This window comes from Mobula hypostoma, chromosome 27 (assembly GCF_963921235.1).
Source record: "Mobula hypostoma chromosome 27, sMobHyp1.1, whole genome shotgun sequence".
Lineage (NCBI taxonomy): Eukaryota > Metazoa > Chordata > Chondrichthyes > Myliobatiformes > Myliobatidae > Mobula > Mobula hypostoma.
The window spans coordinates 36,016,471-36,044,154 of record NC_086123.1 but is presented as its reverse complement, the minus strand read 5'-3'; the positions used below and the strand labels follow the sequence as shown (position 1 = coordinate 36,044,154).

The window sequence follows — 27,684 nt, the reverse complement described above, 5'->3', positions numbered from 1 at the left end:
GAAGTAACAGCAGAAATATACGTTTATGTAGTGATTTCAGCAAAGCAAATGATCCCAAAGCAGATGAATGATGGAATACACCCCTTCCCCCACCCCCACCACCGTCAAAAATTGTACGTGAGTTGGAGAACTGGAATCTGGACTACAGACAAAATCCAATGTAGATGACGTAAGAAAACATAACAGAATGGTAGATGTGTAGCAGTTCAAGGATTACAAACAACCATCCCACAAAAGAGGAATGGGGCATTATCAGTGTAAACAAAGATTTGAAGGTTGCCACGTGGGGAGGGGTGGTTAATACCCATGAAGGTCTTTGAGAATGCTGCAAAAAATGTAAGGAGATTGATGACAATTCATTTGAAAGAGTAAATCTCTGTTTTTTTATTGATTGATCACACAATTATGAATTGGGAATGCTTTGAGAATCCATCAATGGTACTTAAACTGTGAAATAGATGTTACTACAAATTCATGTCTTCATGAAACAGTTCAGCAAAATATCTTTTTTTTCATTTTTCTTTGGGGAGTTGCCTGGTTTTGCTGGCAGTCAAGGTCTCTGAGAACTAATACAGAAACAAATAGACATCAGCCTCCTGGTTATTGTGAGATAAGAAAGAAAATGATTCCACTCTGAAGCATCTTGCTTGGCATCTAAGGCTCAATAGCAGACAGTAGAGCTAGTTATTGTATTAATAAGAGATAACTAGAAGTCTAGGTTAAGACAGTGAATTGCTTATGTGATGAGACTGAGTCACAAAGCACATGTGGGAAAACTGTCAGCTGCAATCACTTCCATGTTCTCCAATACCTGATCAGCTCAGAACCAATAACTAAAATGCCACACAGCTGAAGTGGGAAATGCAGGTGGTGGTGTAACAAGTAATAGTCCAGCTACTTTAGAACACAATGTTGGTTTGACTTGGACTGAAATATCAATGTTACTCTATTTTTTTGAAGAACAGAAGAAACCGGACACAAATGGATCCAGAAAACAGGATTCGACTGCTTAGCAGATCATGGAACTCAAGAACCTGGGATCAATGTGAGAAACTATGTCTAAGACTCAGAGAGGAAGAACTAGGTTTAAGGATCAGGACACAAAGAGAAACCATAAACTTGACAGGGATTGATCAGACTATGTTTTGACAAGTGGCAAGTCTAGGAAGAGGCACGGAAGTCAAAGTCCCTGGCTCATCTTGTACGGAGATTAGAGGTCCGACGTCTGCAAGACAGTGAGTCTGGTCTAGGTACTGGGAGTTGGAGGTCCGATGCCTGGGAGTTTGAGAATCCAGGGACAGGGACGGGCGGCTTGGAGGTGGCCTGTCCTGGGGTTGGAGACCTGCCTGGCTGTATGTGCAGGGAGGGAAAGGGGCTTGTTTTGCCGTTTGTTCTCTTGTTTGCTGTTCTTGTTGATGCTTGTCTTGTTTTGCCGGACATTGTGGGCATCTGAAAGTGTGGCGACGCTTGTGGGCTGTCCCCAGCACATCCTTGGTTGTGTTGGTTGTTAACGCAAACAATGCATTTCAGTGTTTGGGTCGATGTACATGTGATAAATAAATTTGAATCTGAATTGTACAAGCTGTGTGTGCTTATACTTTGTCTTAGTAATTTAAAATTTGAATAAAATATACCTTTTTCCAGATGTAAGGAATGTGTCTCTAACATTAGTGCAAATTCGACATAACAATAGGTGGCAATCTAAAGACTCAAGAGCTAAGCAGATAGGTTCCAGGAAGGTTAAGACTATATGGAATAATTGATGAAAAAAAGATGTGAATTTTAAATTTGAGTGCTGGGAGAAAAGGAATCAATGCATGGCATAATGGAACGGCTGATGAGTTGGCAGACAAGGTTACAGGATTTGACCAGCAGAGAAGGGATAAACTGAAGTTTATAGAGATAATGGAATAAGAAAACAATCAGATAATAATGGAAATGACACTTGGAGGGACATGGCAATGAAGATTCCAGAAACCATTGAGCTGAGATGTGGATGCATGGAGGTGACATTATAGATCCAGAAGCAAGTGGACTTCATGGTGGACAGCAAGTTGTATCAGAAGCAGAACGTCTCAGTATCAAACAAAACAATGAAAATGTGAAGAGTCTAGCTCACCCAAAGGCATTTATTAGTGACAGAAATAGTCTACTGCAACGTTCCTAGCATTATGATAAAGAAAAACAGTCATCCAAGATGAAGTACCAAATAAGCTGTCAGACAATGGAAGAACTGAAAGCTGGAAGTTTAAACACATGAACAGAATTGTTTTCCTTTACCTAGGAATGAAAGAACTTTACAAAATGCTCATCTATCCTGACACATAAAGAAAATGAATAGCCAAGCCATGGAACAACACATTCAAGGAAAGGAAAGGGAAATGAAATGCTGAAGTGAGCATGCAGCTGGATAGGATGGTAACAGCTAGAGTGGTATTTGTGCTGGGCTCACTACAGTTTGACCAGGTAAATCTTTTAAAGGATGGAGGTTTCTCATTGACAAGAATTTTGTCAGACTACTTCCCTTACCTGGCTCGAATCAAACGTAAGGACAAAACAAGGCAACAAGGCAAAAATCTTAAAGGCTGATTTGTATATGATGCCAATTGATAATATCTACACCACAATGAACTTTTCAAACTTAATTCCCTCTGCAAGCTTAAGGAGAGATGCCAGTCAAATCATTAAATTCAAGAATGAAATTTATTTTAAAATTCCCAACTCCGTGTATTCCATATATTCTCTTCTCATCATTACCATCAGAAAGGAGGTACAGAAGACTGAAGGCAAACACTCAGCATTCCCCTCCACCATCTGATTTCTGAATGGACATTGAACCCATGAACGGTACCTCACCACTTTTTATTTGTTTTTGCACAACTTAGTTTAATTGAACTATTTAATCTACGTATATACTGACTGCAATTCAGTTTCTTTTTCTGTATTTATCATGTATTGCATTGTACCGCTGTCGCAAAGTTAACAAATTTTACAAGATATGCTGGTGATAATAAACATGATTCTGACTCTGATTATTTCAGTTTTGTAAATAGTATATGGTTACATTTTCAAAACAGGAAACCTCAACCTTTACAGTAACGACAACACAGAAGTTCTACAATGTTGACCTGTACAAGGACTGACTCACTTGTCGAAACAGGTTGGAAAAGTCATCTGCCCTATCAACCTTACGGATTCCTTTCCCTCCACCTCCTTCCGATGCTTTGATCATTACTGGATAGCCAATCTTCCCTGCAACCTAAACACAAACATTAGAAGTGTAGCATTAGTTTTACTAAAATTGCAGTTATTCTAAAAATATCACAGGACATTAATTCAAAGGACTAATAATTCAAATAGGTTTAGTTTTCAAATTGTTATAGCAGTAGGAGAGAAGAAACTTCTCATTTTGCTTTTAAGTAGTGGATGCTTTATCTTGGATCTATCCAGTTCTACAGGAAGTATTTTCACTTGTTAAACTTCCTCAGAATTTTAAATGTTTTAGCTGAGATTAGTTTAAGTACTAAAGAACTGGTACCAGTCCTAAAGAACTAGTAGTTTCTGTCAGTACAGGGTCCAACAAAACTGAGGGCTGGTGTCATGCCAGCAGGGCACAAGGAAAATTGAAACCTATCAACTGATCCAGTGTGGGAAATGACAGAACATTTTACACCAGGTACCTTGTCATCAGTCTCCCTGGCAAAGTTGACAGGAAATAGTAGCTGTCTGGCATGTGGAAGCAAGGCAGTGGGTGCCAGCAAACCACCATTGAGAACATGCGGAATGATTCCCAATAGTCTGATCAATAGCTGGAAAAATCTTTCAAAGCTTAAGGCATAGAGGTGTAATGTTCCTCACCAAAGGGCCAAAAAGCTTTTCTCCTGACACAGATCCCTCTGCAACAGGTTGCCGTTTGGCTGCAATGTACTTGTATGGAGAGCCGAAGAAGCATTGTTTGCCTGTGACCATTAACATATTTTGTTCTTTAACCCTGGCTCCTATAAAGACCACTATCTGCATCACCCTAAAAGAGCTACATTAAATCTGATACTGTTTGCCAGTTCTGACCAGCAAAGCAACTTCACTTATGCAATTAAAATCTATCAGAGGAGCACCTGGAGATCTGCAGCAGTGGCCAGTTTTACCTGAGTGCCCCTAGATGCTGTCAGCAGTCGGTTCGCTGCTCAGTGATTCCTACAATTCCTGAAAAATGCTTGGCTGCTCCATCCAATTCTGATAGATACCTCCTGTCTCGGTCCACTTACCTGATGTAGAACCACTTCCACAACAGGCCACAATGAAAATGCATGCAGAAAATATACTTCAACAAATACTGCAGATCAAAGTGGCAAATATGATAAAGGCAATAAAGTTAACAGCAAAGATAAAGTACAATGCGAAACATAGATTGACATACCCAGTTGCATCAATGCCAATTCTATGGGACTGATGTTAATCACTTCTGCCAATTTATTCATTTATTCCACAGAGGATAGAAAGGAAACCTAGGAGTCTGAACTGCTTTTTGTTAAATTAGTGTACATGTGATGGACTAAATAGTTCTCGGTGGTAACTCCCTGCATTCATTACAAAGGCTCAACAGAATTCCTGCCAGCTGATAACAAACATGAGCTTTGATCAAGTTTAATAAAAAATCAGTCAATGATCCTCTCCCTGAGCTTCCTTTATGTGTTTAATGTAACTTTGGTTCCACCAGCATAGGGTCAGACTGCTGCTTCTATTTTCTTTCCCATCTTTGGGAGAGCTTTCTCTGAAACACCGTTACAAGAGCAATCAACCTGCTCTAGGTATCTAAATTTCTTCTATTTTTCTGATTTCAAATGGCTTGGATAACCAGTGGAGACTTGGAGGTACTTAAACTACTAAACTGTACTGATTCAGCAGCTGCTGCTCAACGCACAACCGACAACATATACCAAACACAGGGGCAGAATTAGGCCATTCGCCCTGCTCTGCCTTTTAAAAGGAAGCACGTCATGGACTTCTTTTCAGTCATGGAATTCCTGAAACTGTTGATTAGATTCAGATTTTGATTTTCCCAGAAATTAAGCTGAGAATTTGCCAGCTCTACACAGTATATTGATTTTATTGACAATCAAAAGGCTGTAAATACGAAGCAAAAAAGGAGAAAATTTAATTTTTTTAATATTTTAGTTTAAGTTCATTTTTTAATTGTAAATAAGTTTAAAATAATTTTATTTTCAAAAACTATTAATGATTTTATTTACATTTAATTATTTACTTTATGTTTGACCGTTTTCTGAGATACATACGGATGATCTGGACAAAAGTTTCGATCAGTTGATTAGTAAGTCTGCAAATGACACAGTCATTGGTGGAGTGGGAGATGGTGAGGAAAATCAGCAAGTGATACCCCAGTATCAATTGGAAATTCGGGCAGAGAAATGTAGATGAAGTTGAGTCCAGACAAGTGTGAGGTGGTGCGCTTTGAATGTCAAATGTAAGAGGAAAGTATACAGTAAATGGAGCATTGATGCTCAGAGGGATCTGGGCAAACAGGTCCATAGCTCCCTGAAAGTGACAAGTAGATAGGATAGTAAAGAAGATGTATGCTGTACTTGGCTTCATTGATCTAGGCATTGAATCTGAAAGCCAGCAAGTTATGCAGCAGCTGTATAAAGTGAATATTCTGTGTAGTTCTGTTCACTATAGCACAGGAAGCCTCTGGAGGTTTTGGAGAGGGTGCAGAAGTTTGACAATGATATTGCCTGGATGAGAGAGTATTATCTGTAAGGAGAGTGAGCAAACTTGAATTATTTTCTCCAAGGTGCTGGAAACTGAGGGATAATCTGAGAGAAGTTAGTAAAATTAAGAAAGGAATAAGTAATGTCAGAGTTTTACCGGGGTGGAAATGTCAAGTGCGAAAGGGCACAGCTTTAAGGTGAGAGTGGTGGTGGGGTGGGGGGGGGGGGGTTGTAGTTTAACATAGATTTACAAGGCATCTTTTTTACGCAGAGAGTGGTAAGTGTCTGGAGCACACTGTCATGGAAGGTGATAAAAGTAGATGCAACAGTGATATTTGAGAGATATTTACTCAAGAATATGAACAAACAGGGAATGGATTTTGAATTGGCATGATGGTCAACACAGACATGATGGGCTGAAGGGCCTGTCCCCATGCTGTGATATTCTATCCCTATACTGTCCCGATGCTGTGATATTCTATGTTCCTTTGCATTACCCTAACAACCTTGATAGTTAGCATAACTAAGAGCAAGGCTGGCCTTGTGTCAAAGCTAACAAAGCTGATTCAAATGTTCATTTTCACATCAGTTTAATTATAATGCTGTTCCATCCTCTATTTCTTAACAAGAAGAAATCAGAGTTATAAGTAAAATAAAATATAATCTACTTCAAAGGCCTTGGGAAAAAGTAAGCATACAGCGCCCATACGCATGCAAAGATAGTATATGTTGCCCAGGCAGAATAAGATAAGCTTTGATCTCTTTCTGATATATTCTACACTTGATCTAGGACACGGACACTTGATATTGCATCTAGCAACAAAAGGTACAAAATGAAATTACTGTTTTGAATCAAGTTCAAAATCTACTACTCAGCATGAACGTTATTTGCTAGAGTAATTCCAGGAGCAATCTGGTATAACCTACCAACTAACTTACTATTCCTGAGATTTTCACTACCTCCCACAGCAGCCACCTTCGCCCGATTAGAAAAGGTGTTCTAAAGTTGCTTTCATTATTTTTATTAGTATCTCTATTCAATTCCTTTCTTTCTGATACCTTTATAACAAACAATGTATCATGTATACATTCTTTGATAATAAATGTACTTTGAATCTTTGAAACTGCTTCCGTGCAACAGAAATTCGTCAATAAAGATATGCACATATTCTACAAATGAGTCAGCTCCACCTTATGTCTTGTTTTATCACAAGTATAATGTTTCGTACTTTTAAACCTTCAGTAGCATCTCGCACACACCCCCTCATGTACAGCTCTTTGGGAAGACTGATAATCCTTTTCAATCTCTGATCTTCTTCTGCCCATTCAAGCATTAGACCTGGATAATGACAGGACATAACACATATAACTCCCAAGTAAATAAGCAATAGCAAATCAGTAGCAGTCAAATTCAGAGGCACCTGCAAGCAAGCTAGCTAAAAATTTGCCTTTACTGGGCAATATATTCTCCTTTGTGCAAAATGGAAGGCAAGATCTTTATGTTTTGGAATACTGGTAAAAAATAGAAAATGATTAAGAAGCCAGAAGATAGGCTTTTTGCTCTTGTAAGTAATTGATGTAAAACTCATTTAAAGCTCTTTAAACAGTAGTGTGGGATGGCAGGGTGGAGATACGTCTTTAACAAAGGAGGTGTAAACCACTCCTTCCCTCCACTAGCCTGCAGCCACCAATGGGCAAGGTCACCCCCCCCCGCATCAGGGTCACATGAAGCCATGGGAACAGGAAGTGGATGGTCGTCTGAGCAGCTGGTGCAGATCACAAGTCCTGGCTTTGTGACTACTGACCCCAGGCAGACAATCTCTGAGAGTATTGATAATGGGTGGGGTCACTCATCTTGTAAGGACACTGCCCAGAAGAAGGCAATGACAAATCACTTCTGTAGAAAAATTTGCCAAGAACAATCATGGTCACGGAAAGACCATGATTGCCAATGTCATGCAACATTGTACATAGCGAATGAACAAAACACAGGTGGTTCCTGTACAGCTGACTCCAGCTGCTCTCAGGAACACCAGGTCTATATGTAGCTTAGGCTCAGTATAAGGTGCCACTTTATGCTAAAATCCTGAGTTCCAGGAGTTATTCCTTTCCTCCCTCATCTTTTGACCTGTGTTCAATGCTGACCTCTGGTGCTGGCTGTCCATGTCGAGTTTTCCTGCTTTGCTTATGACACGGGTGTTTTCCCCCGGTGCTCCAGTTTAAAGATGTGTAGTCTGCTAGGTTAATTAGTCATTTTAACTTGTGTAGGTGGGTGGTAGATTCTCAGGGAATGGGGAGAATAAATTAGCACTAGTGTAGGATTAGTGAAGCGGGCTTGATCGTCAGGGGACACTTGGTGGGCTGCAGAGCCTGTATTTGTGCTATACTCTCTGTAAATTAGACTCATCGCTTTACCATTTCCACTCCAAGGCAGTGTTGGTATCCCAGCAGTCTGTGCCACAATGGTAGAGGCAACTTTATCACCTAATGACCACATAGCTTGGCTTGGAGGACCTACATGAAATAAAATGGGAACAAAACAAGAGTGAGAAAACAGAACACAGTTCCTACTGTCCACAACAGGACAGGAATTCATCATTAGGCAGTGGTAGCTGTGAGTGTACCATGCAGTTGTAATTCAACCACGTAAGGTCGACAGACGCGCAAAATTCTGGCTTTCTAAAACTTTAGGATAATGCTGAGATGCATGGTAGGATTTACTGGGTCTAATCATCAATGGCATCCGCGGGTGTTTGGTCTTTTAACATCAGACGCTCTCGCCCAGGTGACCCAATCCAGGTTGATCAGGCCCTGGCTTGTGTCCCAGCATACTGGTCCACGGAGCACACCTCTTGATCAATAGCCATCTGGAGCGGGTTCTGCAGAACGGCAGCCAGCAAAACCTCTGCACCCCACCTCTGTGGGCTCACATTGTGCCCTTCACCCCTCTAACCAGCTCCTGGTCCTTGGTCTTGTGCTCAAACGCCTCTCAATCTGGTCTCCTCAAGGCACTGTCATTTCTGTCATGACCACCGGCTTCGAGGTTTCTGACAGAGTGACCATGTCAGGCCTCAGTGATGAATTTGTAATTGGTAGGTCGGGGCACAGATGGAGTGACTTCTATAGAATAAAACAGAATTTATGGAAAAGTAATACGTATGTTGTGTCAGCAACTTTTCTAGGTTAATTATATTGTAAAGCACGTGAAACTCCTTTCACTATACCTCATTTAATCTCTTATTATGATCAGAAATTGCAGTATGTGTGAATCTCAAACATTTTCAGTCAACAGCAGCACTGGATCCCAGAATTGAACCCAATGTTCCAGTGGCTTCTTATTGGGGAAAAAACTTACCTAAAAATGCAATGTTGTATTTGTGAAGGAGCTCTGGAAGTTTGGGGTTCTCTGAAGCATGTCCCCAGCCAGCCCACACAGCCTAGCAGAACACGAAAATGCTAATGTCATATACATGTTGAAATAGAGAACTTAGATGATTTTCTCTGTGATAAAACTCCTAAAGAGATTTTACGTTAACACATTCAAACATAGATGGGAATTTCCAACAAAATGACTTTCTCAGCTCATGTATGCACAAGAATTCAGTCTTTACATTAGTAGCTGTTAAATAGAGTCAGAGAGTCGTAGAAAAATACAGCACAGAAACAGGCCCTTCAGCCCATCTAGTCTGCCTACTCCCATCAACCTGCACCTGGACTATACCCTTCTATTCCCCCTACCATACATGTACCTATCCAAACTTCTCTTGCAATGAAATCAAGCTCACGTGCACCACTTTCACTGGCAGCTCGCTCCACACTCTCACAACCCTCTGAGTGATAAAGTTTCTCCTCATGTTCCCCTTAAACTTTTCACCTTTCACCCTTAACCATGAACTCTAGTAGTAGTCCCACCCAACCTCGGTGGAAAAAGCCTGCTTCCCTTTACCCTATCTATACCCCTCACAATTTGGTACACCTCTATCAAATATTTACACTTGGTTCTTCATTCATATTTCCTCTGCTTCTCTTTATTTTGACCTGTCCTCTGAGCTAAATTATATTTAGTGTAGACAAACATAATTCTTAACTTTCACTATTCACTCCGATAACCTTCTTCTCTCTGAACTGTTAAGCTTGAACTGTTTAAAATTATCTTTGTAATCTCTGTTTATTCTAAAGATGACATAAAGGCAAATAGCCAGATGAAGCTAAAGCCTCATCAGATAACTCATCCATTTCTAATTTCTAAAATCGTTAACCAGCTACAGGGAAAATTGGAAAAGCAATGCCAATGGATGCATTTTTATGGTAATTGACAACAAATCATGTACTAATTTGCAAGTTGAGTGAAATATATCTGGAAATAGCTGATTAAGCTAAAGTTCATGGGAAAGGGATGAGAGCTAAGTGGCACTTGTATCAGAATCAGGATCCGTTTTATTATTCCTGACTATAGGTCATGAAATTTGCTGTTCGGCAACATCAGTACAGTGCAAATATACAAAAAATTGTGTAGGTGACAGGAACTTTGCAGTAAAAAGGAATAACCAAGTAGTGTTCATGGGTTCTTGCATCATTCAGAAATGTGATAACGGAGGGGAAGAAACTGTTCCTAAATAGTTGAATGTGAGTCGTCGGACTCCTGTATCTCCTCCTGATGGTAGCAACAAAATGAGGACATATCAATGGTGAGGATACTTAGTATTGGATGACGCCTTCTTGAGAGGCCTCCTCTTGCAGATGTCCTCAGTGGTGGGGAGGGTTCTGCCCCTGATGGAGCCGGCTAAGTCTGCAACCCTCTGTAGACTCTTTCAATCCTCTGCATTGGAGCCTCCTACGATGCAACCAGTCCAAATGCTCTCCACAACACATCTATAGAAACTTACAAGTGCTTTTGGTGACAAATGAAATCTCATCAAACTGCTAATGAAGTCGGGCCACAGGTACGCTTCCTCGGTGTTTGTATCAATGTGTTGAGCCCAGGAGCCTCGGAGATGTTGACCCTCAGGATGTTGAAGCTGCAGACCCCTCAGTGCGGATCAGTGTTATCTTGACTTTGCCTTCCTTGGTATTGCTGATGTTGATTGTGAGGTTGTTGTAGTTGTGACACCATTCAACCAGCCAAGCTATCTCATTCCTGTATGCCGCCTCTTTGCTATGAGATTTTACCAACAACAGCGGCGTCATCTGCAGATTACGGATGGTGTTTGTAGTGTAGAGAGAGCAGAGCAGTAGGCTGAGCACATGTCCTTGAGGTGCACCTGCGATGATTTTCAGAGAGAAGGAGGTGCTATTGCTGATCTGTACTGACTTGCGAGAGTTCAGCCTCTTGAAGGATGTTCTGACATTGGCCTCTGAGACAGAGGTGGAATAGTAGCACATCTAGCAAACTAGAGATGCTGCTTGACCTGCTGAGTTCCTCCAGCATTGTGTATGAGTTGCTCATAGTTCATGTTGTTTTGCTTATATTTGTCATGCACTTCAATCTTAAATGGTAGGAGCACCTTTGATTAATGAAACTGGGGCAATTCTGTTTCATTATCAAATTCATCAAATCCTGTCATGGTCTGGTCCGTGAAGTCCGTATTCCGGTTCACGGTCTGGTCCATCGACCCTTGCTCCAGGTTTTCCTATCTCCCCTGTTTCTGTTCTTGTTGAGCTCTAATTGAGGCAGCTGATGCTCGTTGGGGCTGGCTGCATAAATACCTCCAGAGACCAGGATGTGGCTGCTGGATTGTTCTTGTCCTTACTCCTTGTATCCCTTCCTCTGCCTTCTGTTTCCTCACCTGAAGCCTTGCCAGTAACTCTCGCCTCTCCTGAAGTTCTTGTTTCACCTTGCAATGCCTGAAGCCCTGCCTTGTCTTGTTGTCTTGTCCTGGAGCCACCCCGCACCTAGCTTCCTTCCTGACCCTTACCTCTGTCGGGTAAGCCAGGCCGCCTTGCCATTACCTACGGTTGGTTCTGTCCCTTCCTGTCCCTTGCCTCTGTCGGGTGGAGATCCGCGCCCTGCCCAGAAGTACCATGCCCTGCCCAGGAGGAGCTTCCAGTCTCCTGCCTCCTGCCTCCTGCCTCCAGCCTCGCCTCGCCTCAAGTCTCCTGCCTCCAGCCTCGCCTCAAGTCTCCTGCCTCCAGCCTCCTGCCAAGCCTCGCCTCAAGTCTCTAGCCTCAAGCCTGAAGACTCCAGCCTCCTACCTAGCCTCAAGGCTGAAGACTCCAGCCTCCTGCCTAGCCTCAAGCCTGAAGACTCCAGCCTCCTGCCTCCTGCCAAGCCTCGCCTCAAGTCTCTAGCCTCTAGCCTCAAACCTGAAGATCCTAGCCTCCTTCCTCCCACCAAGCCTCATCTCTAGCCTCTAGCCTGAAGCCTGAAGACCCCAGCCTCCTGCCTCCTGCCGAGCCTCACCTCTAGCCTCAAGCCTTAAGACTCCAGCCTCCTGCCAAGCCTTGCCTCTAGCCTCAAGCCTTAAGACTCCAGCCTCGTCCTGCCTGCCAGCCAAGCCTCGTCCTTGCCTAGTTCTGGGGTCCGAGCCAGAGGCAAGACCCAGGTACTAGGTCCTTGTCCAGTCTCTGGCTCAGAGTCCAAGCTCGGGTTCCTATCTCTCTTGTCCAGTCCTGTTCCGGGTTCCCAGTTTTCATGTCCATGTCCTTGCTCTCACTCTGTATCCTAGTCCTGTCCCTAGTACTTCAGTGTCTGTGTCTTGCACTTGGGTCCGTTCCCAGCCACCGCCCTGTGACAAATCCGTACTTGTGCATTGCAATATTGAAGTAATAATGAAGAAAGCTTTAACATAGACTGGGAACATTTACATGCATTTTTCCTTTTGGAAAACATGAACAGTTCATTAATTATCTGTAATGGAGGAAGTATGAGCATGGAAAATAAAGAAATAAAAAAAAATCAAAAATTAAAATAATGAATAATCATTCATATTCCAAAAATTGTAAGTCCATTTTCATGATTAATCCCAGTCTTACACTTTTTGCAACAGTATAATTTACCTGTACTGGGATTCTTTTTGCAATGTCCACAATCAATTCCACATTTGCATAATTGTTGTTGTTGGGTCCTCCGGTGACTGGAACATAGTGATCCGCCATTTTGATGTATTCTAAATGGACACAATCACACAGCAATAAAGACTTATGATCTGAAGATGTCTTAAAAACAAAAGAGTGTTGTAGTGACAGATTTAATTGAAGAACACAAATTACAAATTTGCCACAGAGGATCTTACACGTTGCTTACCTGCATTGGCCTTCAGATCTTCGGGAGTCACCATAACTACAAACCGAATAGCTTTCTCATTCCGAAACATTTCATAGGACCATCTACGGATGGACCGCATACATTTGACAGCTGCAATACCATTGTTGGCAATTAGAACCTGGCAAAGAATAATATTACAGTCAAACGCTCTTCAAAATGTGGAATTGTTACTTTCAACTAACTTGGAAGTTATATGATTTACAGGTGATGTTAGCAGCCTTGAGCTAGGAGATGATTTCTTCTCCTGATGACCTTCCATACTGAAAATTATTTCTTAATATAAAAGAGGAGAATGTCTAGAGATTGCTAAGGAGTTCTGAATGTTGGACAACAGGATTTATGACAACTTTGATTCATCTCCTGTCATGTGGCATTTCTGTGCTCTCTTTTGAACAGACAAGCTGAAGTAACTTAATTTTCTGATGCTGTGATGTTTATATTTTCATAGTTGTGGGGATGCTGGAAAAGTAAATGAAATTGACCTGGTGTAGCAGTTAGCGTGACACTATTACAGCTCAGGGTATTCCAGAGTTCAGAGTTCAATTCTGGTGCCATTCTGTAAGGAGTCATTGAAACCTATCGAATGTTGAAGGGACTATATAGGATGGATGTGGAGAGGATGTTTCCTGTGGTGGAGGTATCCACAAACTAGAGCGCACAGCCTCAAAATTGAGGGGCATCCTTTCAGAACAGTGGTAAGGAGGGATATTTTTAGCCAGAGAGTAGTGAATCTGTGGAATGCTCTGCCATAGACTGCGCTGGAGGCCAAGCCCATGGGTATATTTAAGGCAGAAGTTGATTGTTTCATGATCAGTCAGGGCATCAAAGGATATGGTGAGAAAGCAGTTGTATGAGGTTGAGTGGGATCTGGGATCAGCCATGATGAAATGGTGGAACAGATTTGATGGGCTGAATAGCCTAATTCTGCTCCTATGCCTTATGGTCTTATGGAGTCTCTGTACACCCTCCCCGTGGAATGCGTGGGTTTTCCCCTGGCCGTTAGGTTTCAGTCCAAAGATGTAGCAGTTGGTAGGTTAAATTGGTCATGGTAAATTGTCCTATGGTGAGTTTAGGGTTAAGGTTAATCAGTTTTGTTGGGGGTTGCTGGGGCAGTGTGGTTCGAAGAGAATGAAAAGGGTTAAAGTTAATCAGTTTTGTTGGGGGTTGTTGGGGCAGTGTGGTTTGAAGGGAATGAAAAGGGTTAAGGTTAATCAGTTTTGTTGGGGGTTGTTGGGGCAGTGTGGTTCAAAGGGAATGAAAAGGGTTAAGGTTAATCAGTTTTGTTGGGGGTTGCTGGGGCAGTGTGGTTCGAAAGGAATGAAAAGGGTTAAGGTTAATCAGTGTTGTTGGGGGTTGTTGGGGCAGTGTGGTTCGAAGGGAATGAAAAGGGTTAAGGTTAATCAGTGTTGTTGGGGGTTAATGGGGCGGTGTGGTTCAAAGGGAATGAAAAGGGTTAAGGTTAATCAGTGTTGTTGGGGGTTGTTGGGGCAGTGTGGTTCGAAGGGAATGAAAAGGGTTAAGGTTAATCAGTGTTGTTGGGGGTTGTTGGGGCAGAGTGGTTCGAAGGGAATGAAAAGGGTTAAGGTTAATCAGTTTTGTTGGGGTTGTTGGGGCAGTGTGGTTCAAAGGGAATGAAAAGGGTTAAGGTTAATCAGTTTTGTTGGGGGTTGTTGGGGCAGTGTGGTTCGAAGGGAATGAAAAGGGTTAAGGTTAATCAGTTTTGTTGGGGGTTGTTGGGGCAGTGTGGTTCGAAGGGAATGAAAAGGGTTAAGGTTAATCAGTGTTGTTGGGGGTTGTTGGGGCAGTGTGGTTCGAAGGGAATGAAAAGGGTTAAGGTTAATCAGTTTTGTTGGGGGTTGTTGGGGCAGTGTGGTTCGAAGGGAATGAAAAGGGTTAAGGTTAATCAGTTTTGTTGGGGGTTGTTGGGGCAGTGTGGTTCGAAGGGAATGAAAAGGGTTAAGGTTAATCAGTTTTGTTGGGGGTTGTTGGGGCAGTGTGGTTCGAAGGGAATGAAAAGGGTTAAGGTTAATCAGTTTTGTTGGGGTAGTGTGGTTCGAAGGGAATGAAAAGGGTTAAGGTTAATCAGTTTTGTTGGGGGTTGTTGGGGCAGTGTGGTTCAAAGGGAATGAAAAGGGTTAAGGTTAATCAGTGTTGTTGGGGGTTGTTGGGGCAGTGTGGTTCGAAGGGAATGAAAAGGGTTAAGGTTAATCAGTTTTGTTGGGGTAGTGTGGTTCAAAGGGAATGAAAAGGGTTAAGGTTAATCAGTTTTGTTGGGGTAGTGTGGTTCAAAGGGAATGAAAAGGGTTAAGGTTAATCAGTGTTGTTGGGGGTTGTTGGGGCAGTGTGGTTCAAAGGGAATGAAAAGGGTTAAGGTTAATCAGTGTTGTTGGGGGTTGTTGGGGTAGTGTGGTTCGAAGGGAATGAAAAGGGTTAAGGTTAATCAGTGTTGTTGGGGGTTGTTGGGGTAGTGTGGTTCAAAGGGAATGAAAAGGGTTAAGGTTAATCAGTGTTGTTGGGGGTTGTTGGGGCAGTGTGGTTCGAAGGGAATGAAAAGGCCTACTCTGTGCTGTGTTGCTAAAAATGAAAATAAAATTAAAGGGATTAAGTTGCATTTACCAAATGAATTGACTGACATTGATATTGAAGATGGCTCATATATCAGGGAATATGAGTGAAAATTTTCAAACTAAGAAGTTGGGATGGGGCATGGATATTTTCAACCCATTAATCTGAACGCCTGCTAAAGCGGATAATGTGGGCAGGTCGAAAGCAGCAACTAGTTGTATGTACATGAATGAATTGAAAGCTCGACTCAATGGATGGAATATTATTCTTTTGTTACTGTTTTTCTTATTTCCTCATGTTTCTTCCCTCTTCCTTGTTGAAATTTTCTCTTTATAAATACATTCCTTTATGGTTGAATGAAATTAAAGATATATCCTTCAATCCTTGCCTGGATGTTTTGGAGAGAAATCCATCTAATTCCAGTTAATGTGGACTCCTATCTAACCCACTTTCCCGCATGACCAGTCAATTCAGTTTCACAAACCTGATACAATTCGTACCTTTTCAATAACTCGATTCCCTCCAAACCGGGTGACAAACTCGGCAGGAGAGGCCACAGTGAAATCCCGATGAAGATCCAGCCTTTGCTCCTCCCTGCCCTTCTTTGTTAGATGCAAGCCTGACATACTGGGCCTAGAACAAACAAAAAGCCTGCATCTAAGATGTAGTCATTAGAAGTGTTATCACTCTCCTCATCATTAATCACCATTAGACCATTTGTGGGTATGCCTGTGCTCTGCAAACCCTCACCTCCCACCAGGTCCCAGCAGAAATTTTGGATTCTATTCAATGACTCTTGTATATTAAAAGTATATTGGAGTTTATTGGAATAAACATCAGTCAGAAACCTGATGGATAGCTTCAAACAAATAAATAAATTTCCTGTGGAAAATCTAACAAACCAAAATATAAAGTGTGAAAGAGAAAACTCACAGTGTAAGAAGCTTTGAACAAGACCATGCCCGCATTGGCACCAGAATCTCAAAGTTCTAACTACATCAACGTACATATACTGTATGTCACTACACACAACCCCTGAGAATCATTTTTTTGCGGACGTACTCAGTATATCCATAATAGAGTCAATGAAACACCACACTAACCAGTGTGCAGACAACAAACTGTGCAAATACAGAAAGAAAGAAATAATAACAATAAATAAATAAGCAATAAATATCAAGGACATGAGGCAAAGAGTCCTTGAAAGTGAGTCCATTGGCTGTGGGAACATTTCAAAAATGGAGACAATCAAGTTGAGTGAAGCATCCCCTTTGGCTCAAAAGCCTGATGGTTGTGGGGTAATAACTGTTCCTGAACCTGGTGGTGTGAGTCCTGAGGCTCCCGTACCTTCTTCCTGATGGTTGAGGGGTGATAACTGTTCCTGAACCTGGTGGTGAGAGTCCTGAGGCTCCCGTACCTCCTTCCTGATGGTTGAGGGGTAATAACTGTTCCTGAACCTGGTGGTGAGAGTCCTGAGGCTCCCGTACCTCCTTCCTGATGGTTGAGGGGTAATAACTGTTCCTGAACCTGGTAGTGTGAGTCCTGAGGCTCCTGTACCTCCTTCCTGATGGTTGAGGGGTAATAACTATTCCTGAACCTGGTGGTGTGAGTCCTGAGGCTCCTGTACCTTCTTCCTGATGGTTGAGGGGTGATAACTGTTCCTGAACCTGGTGGTGAGAGTCCTGAGGCTCCCGTACCTCCTTCCTGATGGTTGAGGGGTGATAACTGTTCCTGAACCTGGTGGTGAGAGTCCTGAGGCTCCTGTACCTCCTTCCTGATGGTTGAGGGGTAATAACTGTTCCTGAACCTGGTGGTGTGAGTCCTGAGGCTCCTGTACCTTCTTCCTGATGGTTGAGGGGTAATAACTGTTCCTGAACCTGGTGGTGTGAGTCCTGAGGCTCCTGTACCTTCTTCCTGATGACAGCAGCGAGAAGAGGGCATGTCCTGGGTGGTGGGGGTCCCTGATTTTGTGTAGATGTGCCCAGTGGTGGGGAGGGCTTTACCTGTGATGGACTGGGCTGTATCCATTACTTGTTGTAGGATTTTCCATTCAAAGGCACTGGTGTTTTCATACCAGGCTGTGAAGCAGTCAGTCAATATACTCTCCACTACACATCTATAGAAGTTCGTCATGACATTAGATGTCATGTTGAATCTTTGCACACTTCTAAGGAAGAAGAGGTGCTGTTGTGCTTTCTTCGTAATTGCACTAATGTTCTGGGCCCAGGACAGGTCCTCCGAAATAATTTAAAGTTACCGACCCTCTCCAACTCTGATCCTCCGATGTGGACTGGCTTATAGTCCGCTGGTTTGAGAATATCTTCTCCAATTCATACTTTCTGTGCTACATAACTCAAAGATAAATAACGTGCAGTGAGACATTAATTTGTCATGATTTCAGTTGCAGTGGTTCTCAATATTTCAACATTTGTATTACAGGAAAATCGTTAAACTAAGTTTATATTTTGTAAATTATGGCTTCAGAAATTTCTAGAAGGGCAATTTAACATTAGACCATAAGACCATGGGACCATAAGGAGCAAAATTAGGCCATTCCATCATGGCTGATTCCAGATCTCACTCAACCCCATATACCTACTTTCTCACCATATCCTTTGATGCCCTGACCAATCAGGAAATGATCAACTTTCGCCTTAAATATGCCCAAGGACTTGGCCTCCACACAGTCTGAGGCAGAGCATTCCACTCTCTGGCTAAAAAATTTCCTCCTTTCCTGCATTCTAAAAGGTTGCTCCTCAATTTTGAGGCTGTGCCCTTAAGTTCTGGATACCCCCCACCAGAGGAAACAATCTCTCCACATTCACCTTATCTAGTCTTTCAACATCCAGTAGGCTAAATTCCAGTGAGTACAGGTCTCTCATGTGCTTCTCATAAGTTAATTCCTTCATTCCCAGAATCATCCTTATGAACCTCCTCTGGACTCTCTCCAATGACAACACATCCCTTCTCAGAGATGGGGCCCAAAACTGTAGACAATACTCCAATTGCAGTCTGACTAGTATCTGCTAAATCCTCAGCATTATCTCCTCATTTTGATATTCCGTTCCACTGAAATACGTACCGACATTGTATTTGCCTTCTTTACTCAACCTGTAAATTAACCTTCTGGGAGTCTTGCACGAGGACTCCTAAGTCCCTCTGCACATTTGATATTTGAACATTCTCCTCATTTAGATAATAGTTTGCACCATTGTTCCTATTAGCGAAATGCATAATCATACATTTTCCAACTCAGCATTCTATCTGCCACTTTTTTGCCCATTCTTCCAATTTGTTTCAGTCCTGCTGCAATCACATTGCTTCCTCAGCACTACCCACCCCTCCACCTATCTTCCCAAACTTTAGCGAAAAGCCATCAATTCCATTATCCAAATCATTGCCAAACAATGTGAAAAGCAGTGGTCCCAATACTGATCCCTGGGGAACACCACTAGTTATTTGCGGCCAACCAGAAAAGGCTCCCCTTTATTCCCATTCACTGCCTCCGATCTGTCAGCTATTCCTCTATCCATGCCAGTACCTTTCCTGTAAAGCCAAAGGATTTTATCTTGTTAAGCAACCTCATGTGTGGCACCTTATCAAACATCTGAAAATCCAAGTAAATGACATTCACTGTCTCTCCTTTGTCCACCCTGCTTGTTACTTCTTCAAAGAACTCTAACAGATTTGTCAGGCAAGATTTCCCTTTACTGAAACAATGCTGGTTTTGACTTATTTTATCATTAGTCTCCAAGTACCTCGAAACCTCATCCTTAATAGTGGACTCCAACACTTTCCCACCAGCCAATGAGTTAGGCTAACTGGCCTATAATTTCCTTTCTTTGCCTTTCTCCCTTCTTAAGGAGTGGAGTGACATTTGCAATCTTCTAGTCCTCCAAAACCATGCCAGAATCAAATGATTCTTGAAAGATCATGACCAATGCATCTGCTATCTCTTCAGCAGCCTCTCTCAAGACTCTGTGATGTAATCCATCTGGTCCAGATGACTGATCCACCTTAAGACCTTTGAGTTTGCCTAGCACTTTTTGCTTTGTAATAGCAATGGAACTCACTCTTGCTCCCTGACATTCACAGACCTCTGGCATGCAGCCAAAAGGTTCTATTCAAAAGGTTCAGAGGAACATCTAAACAAGCCTGATGCATTTTGGAAACAAGTCCTGCGGACTGATGAAGTTAAAATAGAACTTTTTGGCCGCAATGAGCAAAGATATGTTTGGAGAAAAAAGGGTGCAGAATTTCATGAAAAGCACCCCTCTCCAACTGTTAAGCACGGGGGTGGATCGATCATGCTTTGGGCTTGTGTTGCAGCCAGTGGCACGGGGAACACTTACTGGAAGAGGGAAGAATGAATTCAATTAAATTCCAGCAAATTCTGGAAGAAAACATCACACCGTCTGTAAAAAAGCCGAAGATGAGAAGAGGATGGCTTCTACAACAGGATAATGAAACAGGGGTCACCGGTACCTTAGCTCTCCTCAGGTCTACCACCAGCTCCTTAGTCTTTTTCACATTAAGCGGCAGATAATTCTGCTCACACCATGTGATAAAGTTTCCTACTGTAGCCCTGTACTCAGCTTCATCTCCCTTGCTTGTGCATCCAACTGTGGCAGAGTCATCCCAAAACTTCTGAAGATGACAAGACTCTGTGCAGTAGTTGAAGTCCGAGGTGTAAATGGTGAAGAGAAAGGGAGACAAGACAGTCCCCTGTGGAGCCCCAGTGCTGCTGATCACTCTGTCGGACACACAGTGTTGCAAGCACACGTACTGTGGTCTGCCAGTCAGGTAATCAAGAATCCATGACACCAGGAAAGCATCCACCTGCATCGCTGTCAGCTTCTCCCCCAGCAGAGCAGGGCAGATGGTGTTGAACGCACTGGAGAAGTCAAAAAACATGACCCTCACAGTGCTCGCTAGCTTGTCCAGGTGGGCGTAGACACGGTTCAGCAGGTAGACAATGGCATCCTCAACTCCTAGTCGGGGCTGGTAGGCAAACTGGAGGGGATCTAAGTGTGGCTTGACCATAGGCCGGAGCAGCTCCAGAACAAGTCTCTCCAGGGTCTTCATGATGTGGGAGGTCAATGCCACCAGTCTGTAGTCATTGAGGCCGCTGGGGTGCGGCGTCTTCGGCACAGGGACGAGGCAGGACGTCTTCCACAGTACAGGACCCCTCTGGAGCCTCAGACTCAGGTTGAATACATGGCGAAGTACTCCACATAGCTGAGGGGCACAGGCTTTGAGCACCCTGGCACTGACACCATCCGGTCCTGCAGCCTTGCTTGGGTTGAGACGTTTCAGCTGTCTTCTCACCTGTTCAGCCGTGAAGCCCACTGTGGTGGTTTCGTGTGGGGAAGGGGTATAGTCATGAGAGCAGGGTGGGGGACTGTGAGGAGGGGTAGGAGGGGAGAGTGGAATATGTGTTGGTTGGGGGCCGACAACAGATGGCTCATGTGGGGGATGGGCAGGGGCCACAATGTCAATTCTGTTAAAGAACAGGTTAAGTTCATTGGCCCTGTCCACACTGCCCTCAGCTCCTCTGTTGCTAGTTTGCCGGAACCCAGTGATGGTCCTCATCCCACTCCAGACCTCTCTCATGTTGTTCTGCTGGAGTTTCCACTCAAGCTTCCTCCTATACCTGTCTTTAGCCTCCCTGATCCTGGCTTTCAGGTCCCTCTGTATTGCCCTCAGCTCCTCCCTATTTCCATCTCTAAATGCCTTCTTTTCAGCGTTCAGGATGTCCTTAATGTCCTTTGTCACCCATGGCTTGTTATTTGAATAACAAAAGACAGTTCTTGTCGGAACATTGCAGTCCACACAGAAGTTGATGTAATCAGTGATGCACTCTGTGAGCCCATCAATATCCTCTCCATGTGGCTCACAGAGTGCCTGCCAGTCTGTCACCTCAAAACAACCCTGGAGCGTTTCATAAGCCTCCTCCGACCATTTCCTCACTGTCCTCGAGGTTGCAGGTTTACTCTTCACCAGAGGCACGTAGCAGGGTTTTAGATGCACCAGGTTGTGATCTGACTTCCCAGTGGGGGAAGAGGAGAGGAGCTGTATGCATCCTTAACGTTAGGGTACATCAAATCCAGAGTCCTCTCCCCTCTGTGTTAAATGTGTTATCAATTTTTTCAGCATATAGTTCATTATCTTGTATTCATTGGCTTTTGAAAATAACACTTTTTTTTCTCAGATTTGGAATAAGTGAAACTTCATGAGGAATTTCTCTTTAATCTTAGTTTTGGTCCTTGGCACGGTGCTCAATTAAATATCATCTTTATATGAGAGCACCTATGCCAACCTAATGCTCCCCAAAAAGATTACATCATTCCAATAAACCCTATGTGCAGAACTGCAACAAGGTATCTTAGAATCATAGAAAAGTGCAGCAGATAAACATGCCCTTTGGCCCATTTAATCCATGCCAAACCATTTAAACTGCCTGGTCCCATTGACCTGTACTGGGACCATAACCCTTCATACCCCTGCCATCCATGTACCTATCCAAACTTCTCCTATACATTGAAATTGAGCTCGCCTGCACCACTTCTGTGTTCCACATACTCACGACCCCCTAAGTGAAGAATTTTCCCCTCATGTTCCCCTTAAGCAGTTCATCTTTCACTCTTAACCCATGACCTCTAGTTGTAGTCCTATCCAACCACAGTGGGAAAAGCCTGCCTGCATATATCCCTCATAATTTTATATATCTCTATCAAATCTCCCCTCAGTCTTCTAGGTTCCAATGAATGAAGTCCCCTAACCTATTAAATTTTCCCTGATAACTCAGGTCCTCCAGTCCTGACAACCTCTGTACTTTTTAAACCTTATTTACATCTTTCTTGTAGATAGGTAACCAAAACTGCAGACATTACTCCAAATTAGGCCTCGCCAACGTCTTATGCAACTTCAACATAACATCCCGTCTCCTGTACTCAATAATTTAATTTATGAAGGTCAATGTGCCAAAAGCTTTCTTAACTGCAAGATTAATATTAAAGTTCTTTTTAGTATCTCAGAATAATCACCACAGTAACAAAACTGAGGGGAATTGAACCATTAAAGTGACTACTAAAACAAATCATCTTGCAGTAAACACAAGGAATTCTGCAGGTGCTGGAAATTCAAGCAATGCACACAGAAAGTGCTGGTGAACGCAGCAGACCAGGCAGCATCTATAGGAAGAGGTACAGTTGACTTTTCGGGCCGAGACCCTTCGTCAGGACTAACTGAAAGAAGAGACAGCAAGAGTTTTGTAAGTGGGAGGGGGAGGGGGAGATCCGAAATGATAGGAGAAGACAGGAGGGGGAGGGATGGAGCTGAGAGCTGGAAAGTTGATTGGCAAAAGGGATACGAGGCTGGAGAAGGGAGAGGATCATGGGACGGGAGGCCTAGGGAGAAAGAAAGGGGGAGTGGGGGTGAAAAACCCAGAGGATGTATGGTAAACCATATGTATGTTGTAACTGGGTTAACTGTCTGGACACGCCCCTCTGCTGACTGCCCCTGTGGCTCCTCCCACAGAATATGCTTTCGCCTTGCCCTTCACCCTCAGTCCAGGGGCAAACACTCAGCATGGAGGTCGTATTGTACAGCGGATAAAAGCCTTTCCGTATTTTACCCAACTTCAGTCTTTTGGAGTTATTGAAGGTGCTTCAATTTTATTTGCTGTACATTTTAAAGCATGGAACACCCTCTGAGACCCGACAAGTTAGACCTAAATCCGCAAACGCCTGAAGCTGGAAACGCTTTCGAACTCTGTCTGGCCTGCTTCAAAGCGTATCTAGAGGAGATTAAAGCGACCGACCCCGTAGTGAAGCGCAGAGTTCTACTCTCCAGGGTCAGTCCACGGGTCTATTCGCTGATCAGAGACCAGCTGAGCTACGACGGCACGATGAACGCACTGAAAAGACAATACCTGCGGCCGATAAACAGCGTCTACGTGCGACATCGCTTAGTGACACGGCAACAACGCCCCGGGGAATCGAGTGCTGAGTTTGTCCGGGCCCTACAGACGCTCGTGCGAGCCTGCAATTGCCAGGAGCTGACGGCGGCGCAGCATGCAGAACTCCTAGTGAGAGACGCCTTCGTTACGGGGACCAGGTCAGTGTACGTGCGCCAGCGGCTGCTGGAAGAAGCTGACCTTACCTTACGTTCGGCAATCGAGCTAGCCGATACGCTGGAGGCCGCTCTGCATAACTCTGAAGCTCTCCAGGGACGCGATCCCCCAATGGCCTCGTGGGCGCCGCAGACCCCGCAACCCGCCGGTGAATCGACCTGGGCTGCTGCCAGTCGCGAGTCCGCGAAGTGCTACTTCTGCGGACTGGAGAAGCACCCCCGGAAACGCTGCACGGCCCGACAAGCTACCTGCTCCAGCTGCGGAAAGAAGGGCCACTTCACCAAGGTCTGTGAGTCCAAACCGTGAGCGGGATCGAGCAGCGCCGTGTGCGAAACATGGGGGTCACCATCTTCCCTGCACGCCGCCACCACGTGCGAGACATGGGGGCCGCCATCTTGGTCAGCACCACCTCCCACCGCCTACGACCAACGGGTGCTCACGGGGCACCCCACCGCGCCGGACCAAGACGGCGACTCAACCCAGGCTTCTGTGACCCTCGACCAAAGCGCTTCCCACCAGCTCGCAAGGTCAATGATGGACATTCTGGTGGAAGGGCGCAGGAAAAGCTGCCTGTTTGACATGGGCAGCACGGAGAGTTTTATCCACCCGGACGCGGTGCAGCATTGCGGACTCGCGATATGGCTGGTAAGTCAGAGGGTCGCCATGGCTGCCGGGTCGCATACAACAGACATCCGGAGGGAGGGGGTTGTGTAACGACGCTAGTGGTGCAGGGCACAGAATATCGAGACTTTACGTTACTGCTCATGCCTCAACTGTGTGACCCTGTGTTATTGGGGCTCAACTTCCAGAGCCACCTGAAAAGCGTGACAATGAAGTATGATGGGCCCCTCCCACCAATCACTGTCGTAAATCCTCAGTTTTGTAGGGATACCTCACATACCCCGCTACTGACCACACACACACACGGACCCGCACATCCCACCCAACACCATGCCAACCGCTGCACTACTGACACCACCTGCGGCCTCTCCACCCTCAGGATCCCTCCCCCACCGCTGTTCGCCAACCTGACCCCCGACTGTAAACCTGTAGCAACTAAAAGCAGGAGGTACAGCACGGGGGACAGAGCTTTCATTAAGTCGGAGGTGCAGCGGCTGCTCAGGGAGGGGGTCATTGAGGCAAGCACAAGTCCTTGGAGGGCGCAGGTGGTCGTTGTTCGGAACGGGGAGAAGAATACGATGGTCGTGGACTATAGCCAGACCATCAATAGGTTCACGCAGCTCGACGCGTACCCTCTACCCCGCATCGCGGATATGGTCAATCAGATAGCACAGTACAAGGTGTACTCACCATAGACCTAAAATCTGCTTACCATCAGCTCCCCATCCGCCGGGAGGACCGCCCTTACACTGCCTTCGAGGCGGACGGCAGGCTTTATCAATTCCTGCGCGTCCCCTTCGGTGTTACGAATGGTGTATCTGTCTTCCAGAGGGAAATGGACCGGATGGTGGACCAGTGCCAACTGAAGGCCATGTTCCCATATCTGGATAACATCACCATCTGCGGTCACGACCGGCAGGATTACGACAACAACCTCCAAAGATTTCTCCAAGCGGCCAAAGCCTTCAATCTCACCTATAACAAGGACAAGTGTGTGTTTGGAACCACCCGACTTGCTATCCTTGGGTGTATCGTGGAGAACAGAGTCATTGGCCCTGACCCCGACCGTATCCACCCCCTGTTGGAACTCCCTCTTCCCAACACCTGGGCTTCTTTTCATATTACGTCCAAGGGATCTCTAACTATGCAGACAAGGCTCACCCCCTGGTCAAGTCCACCACATTCCCCCTCTCAGCCAAGGCCCGTGCGGCCTTCAGCTGCATTAAAGGGGACTTTGCCAAAGCAGTAATGCATGCGGTGGATGAGGCCATTCCCTTCCAAGTAGAGAGTGACGCCTCCGACTTTGCGCTGGCTGCTGCCCTCAACCAGGCGGGAAGACCGGTTCTTCTCCCGTACCCTTCAAGGCCCTGAAATTCGGCACTCCATGGTGGAGAAAGAGGCCCAAGCCATAGTGGAAGCTATAAGGCACTGGAGGCACTATCTCGACGGCAAAAGGTTCATCCTGCTGACTGACCAGCGCTCAGTCGCATTCGTGTTTAATAATCAGCAGCGGGGCAAAATCAGAAATAATAAAATTCTGAGGTGGAGACTCGAACTCTCCACCTACAACTATGACATCATGTACAGGCCTGGGAAGCTCAACAAACCCTCCGATGCCCTACCCGGGGAACGTGCGCCAGTGCGCAGATTGACCGGCTATATGCCCTACGTGTAGATCTTTGCCACCCGGGGGTCACCCTGCTTTTCCACTTCGTGAAAGCCCGGAACCTGCCTTACTCCCTTGAGGAGATCAGGACAATGACCAGGGACTGCCAAATCTGCGCAGAGTGCAAACCGCACTTCTACCGACCCGAAAAGGCACCACTCATCAAGGCCACCCGCCCCTTTGAGCGACTGAGTGTTGACTTTAAGGGCCCCCTTCCCTCCACCGACCGCAATGTGTACTTTCTTAGCGTTATTGACGAGTACTCGCGGTTCCCCTTCGCCATCCCCTGCCCCGATACCACTACCACGTCAGTTATAAAAGCCCTGCGCAAGCTCTTCACTCTGTTCGGATAGCCATGCTATATCCACAGTGACAGAGGGTCCTCGTTTATGAGTGACGAGCTGCGCCAATACCTGCTGGCTAGGGGAATTGCATCCAGTAGGACCACGAGCTATAATCCCCGGGGGAATGGACAGGTAGAGAAGGAGAATGGCACGGTGTGGAAAGCCACACTCTTAGCCCTCAGGTCAAAGGGACTGCCGGTCTCCTGCTGGCAGGAGGTCCTTCCCGAGGCACTCCACTCCATCCGCTCCCTGTTATGCACAGCCACCAATGCCACCCCTCATGAGCGACTCTTTTCATTTCCCAGAAAGTCGACCACTGAAACCACCCTACCAACTTGGCTGATGTCCCCGGGGCCAGTGCTGCTCCGGAAACATGCGAGGAGCAATAAATCCTCCCCGGTGGTCGAGAGGGTTCACTTACTTCATGCGAACCCCCAGAATGCCTACGTGGTTTTACCTGATGGGTGGGAGGACATGGTCTCCATCCGCGACCTGGCGCCCGCAGGAGCTCCGGGCCCCTACCCTGAACACTCCGTGGTGACTATTGACCCCATACCCACCAATGTATGTACCTACGAGACACCGTGCACCCCAAACCCTATACAGACACCACACGACACTCCCATACCAGGCGTGACGCACATGCACGAGGGATTACCAACGCCTAACGTGCTGGCACCTGAAGTCAGGCCGGAGCCAGCACAACAGCCATTGCCAGTGCAATCACCGCTGGTGCTACGTAGGTCACAGCGACGGACTCGACCGCCTGATAGACTTAACCTGTAAATATACTTCTTGTAAATATTGTCAGTCACTTCACCCCACGGGACTCTTTTTAAAAAAAGAAGAGTGGTGAATGTGGTAAACCATATATATGTTGAAACTGGGTTACCTGTCTGGACTCGCCCCTCTGCTGACTGCCCCAAATAGTCCTTCCAGGTGAGGCATCACTTCACCTGTGAGTCGACTGGGGTGATATACTGCGTCCGGTGCTCGCGATGTGGCCTTTTATATATTGGCGAGACCTGACGCAGACTGGGAGACCGCTTTGCTGAACATCTACGCTCTGTCCGCCAGAGAAAGCAGGATCTCCCAGTGGCCACACATTTTAATTCCACATCCCATTCCCATTCTGATATGTCTATCCACGGCCTCCTCTACTGTAAAGATGAAGCCACACTCAGGTTGGAGGAACAACACCTTATATTCCGTCTGGGTAGCCTCCAACCTGATGGCATGAACATCGACTTCTCTAACTTCCGCTAAGGCCCCACCTCCCCCTCGTACCCCATCTGTTACTTATTTTATGCACACATTCTTTCTCTCACTCTCCTTTTTCTCCCTCTGTCCCTCTGAATATACCT

At 45.1% G+C, this 27,684-nt stretch overlaps 1 protein-coding gene across 10 annotated transcripts in view; it reads right to left on the bottom strand.

Annotated features, from left to right (window-relative positions):
- Positions 1-27,684, bottom strand: part of acacb (acetyl-CoA carboxylase beta) — a 172,334-nt gene that overhangs the window by 134,579 nt on the left and 10,071 nt on the right. For all 10 annotated transcript variants that reach the window (XR_010016266.1, XR_010016265.1, XR_010016267.1 and 7 more), the window contains exons 2-8: positions 16,056-16,188; positions 12,970-13,108; positions 12,723-12,832; positions 9,082-9,163; positions 8,142-8,240; positions 6,956-7,065; positions 3,149-3,259 (exon numbers count right to left, since the gene is read on the bottom strand). Coding sequence is in view for 7 of the 10 variants with exons in the window: in XM_063034603.1 (XP_062890673.1) it covers positions 3,149-3,259; positions 6,956-7,065; positions 8,142-8,240; positions 9,082-9,163; positions 12,723-12,832; positions 12,970-13,108; positions 16,056-16,188 (784 nt within the window). In the remaining 3 variants the exon portion in view is untranslated. The remainder of the gene's footprint in view (positions 1-3,148; positions 3,260-6,955; positions 7,066-8,141; positions 8,241-9,081; positions 9,164-12,722; positions 12,833-12,969; positions 13,109-16,055; positions 16,189-27,684) is intronic.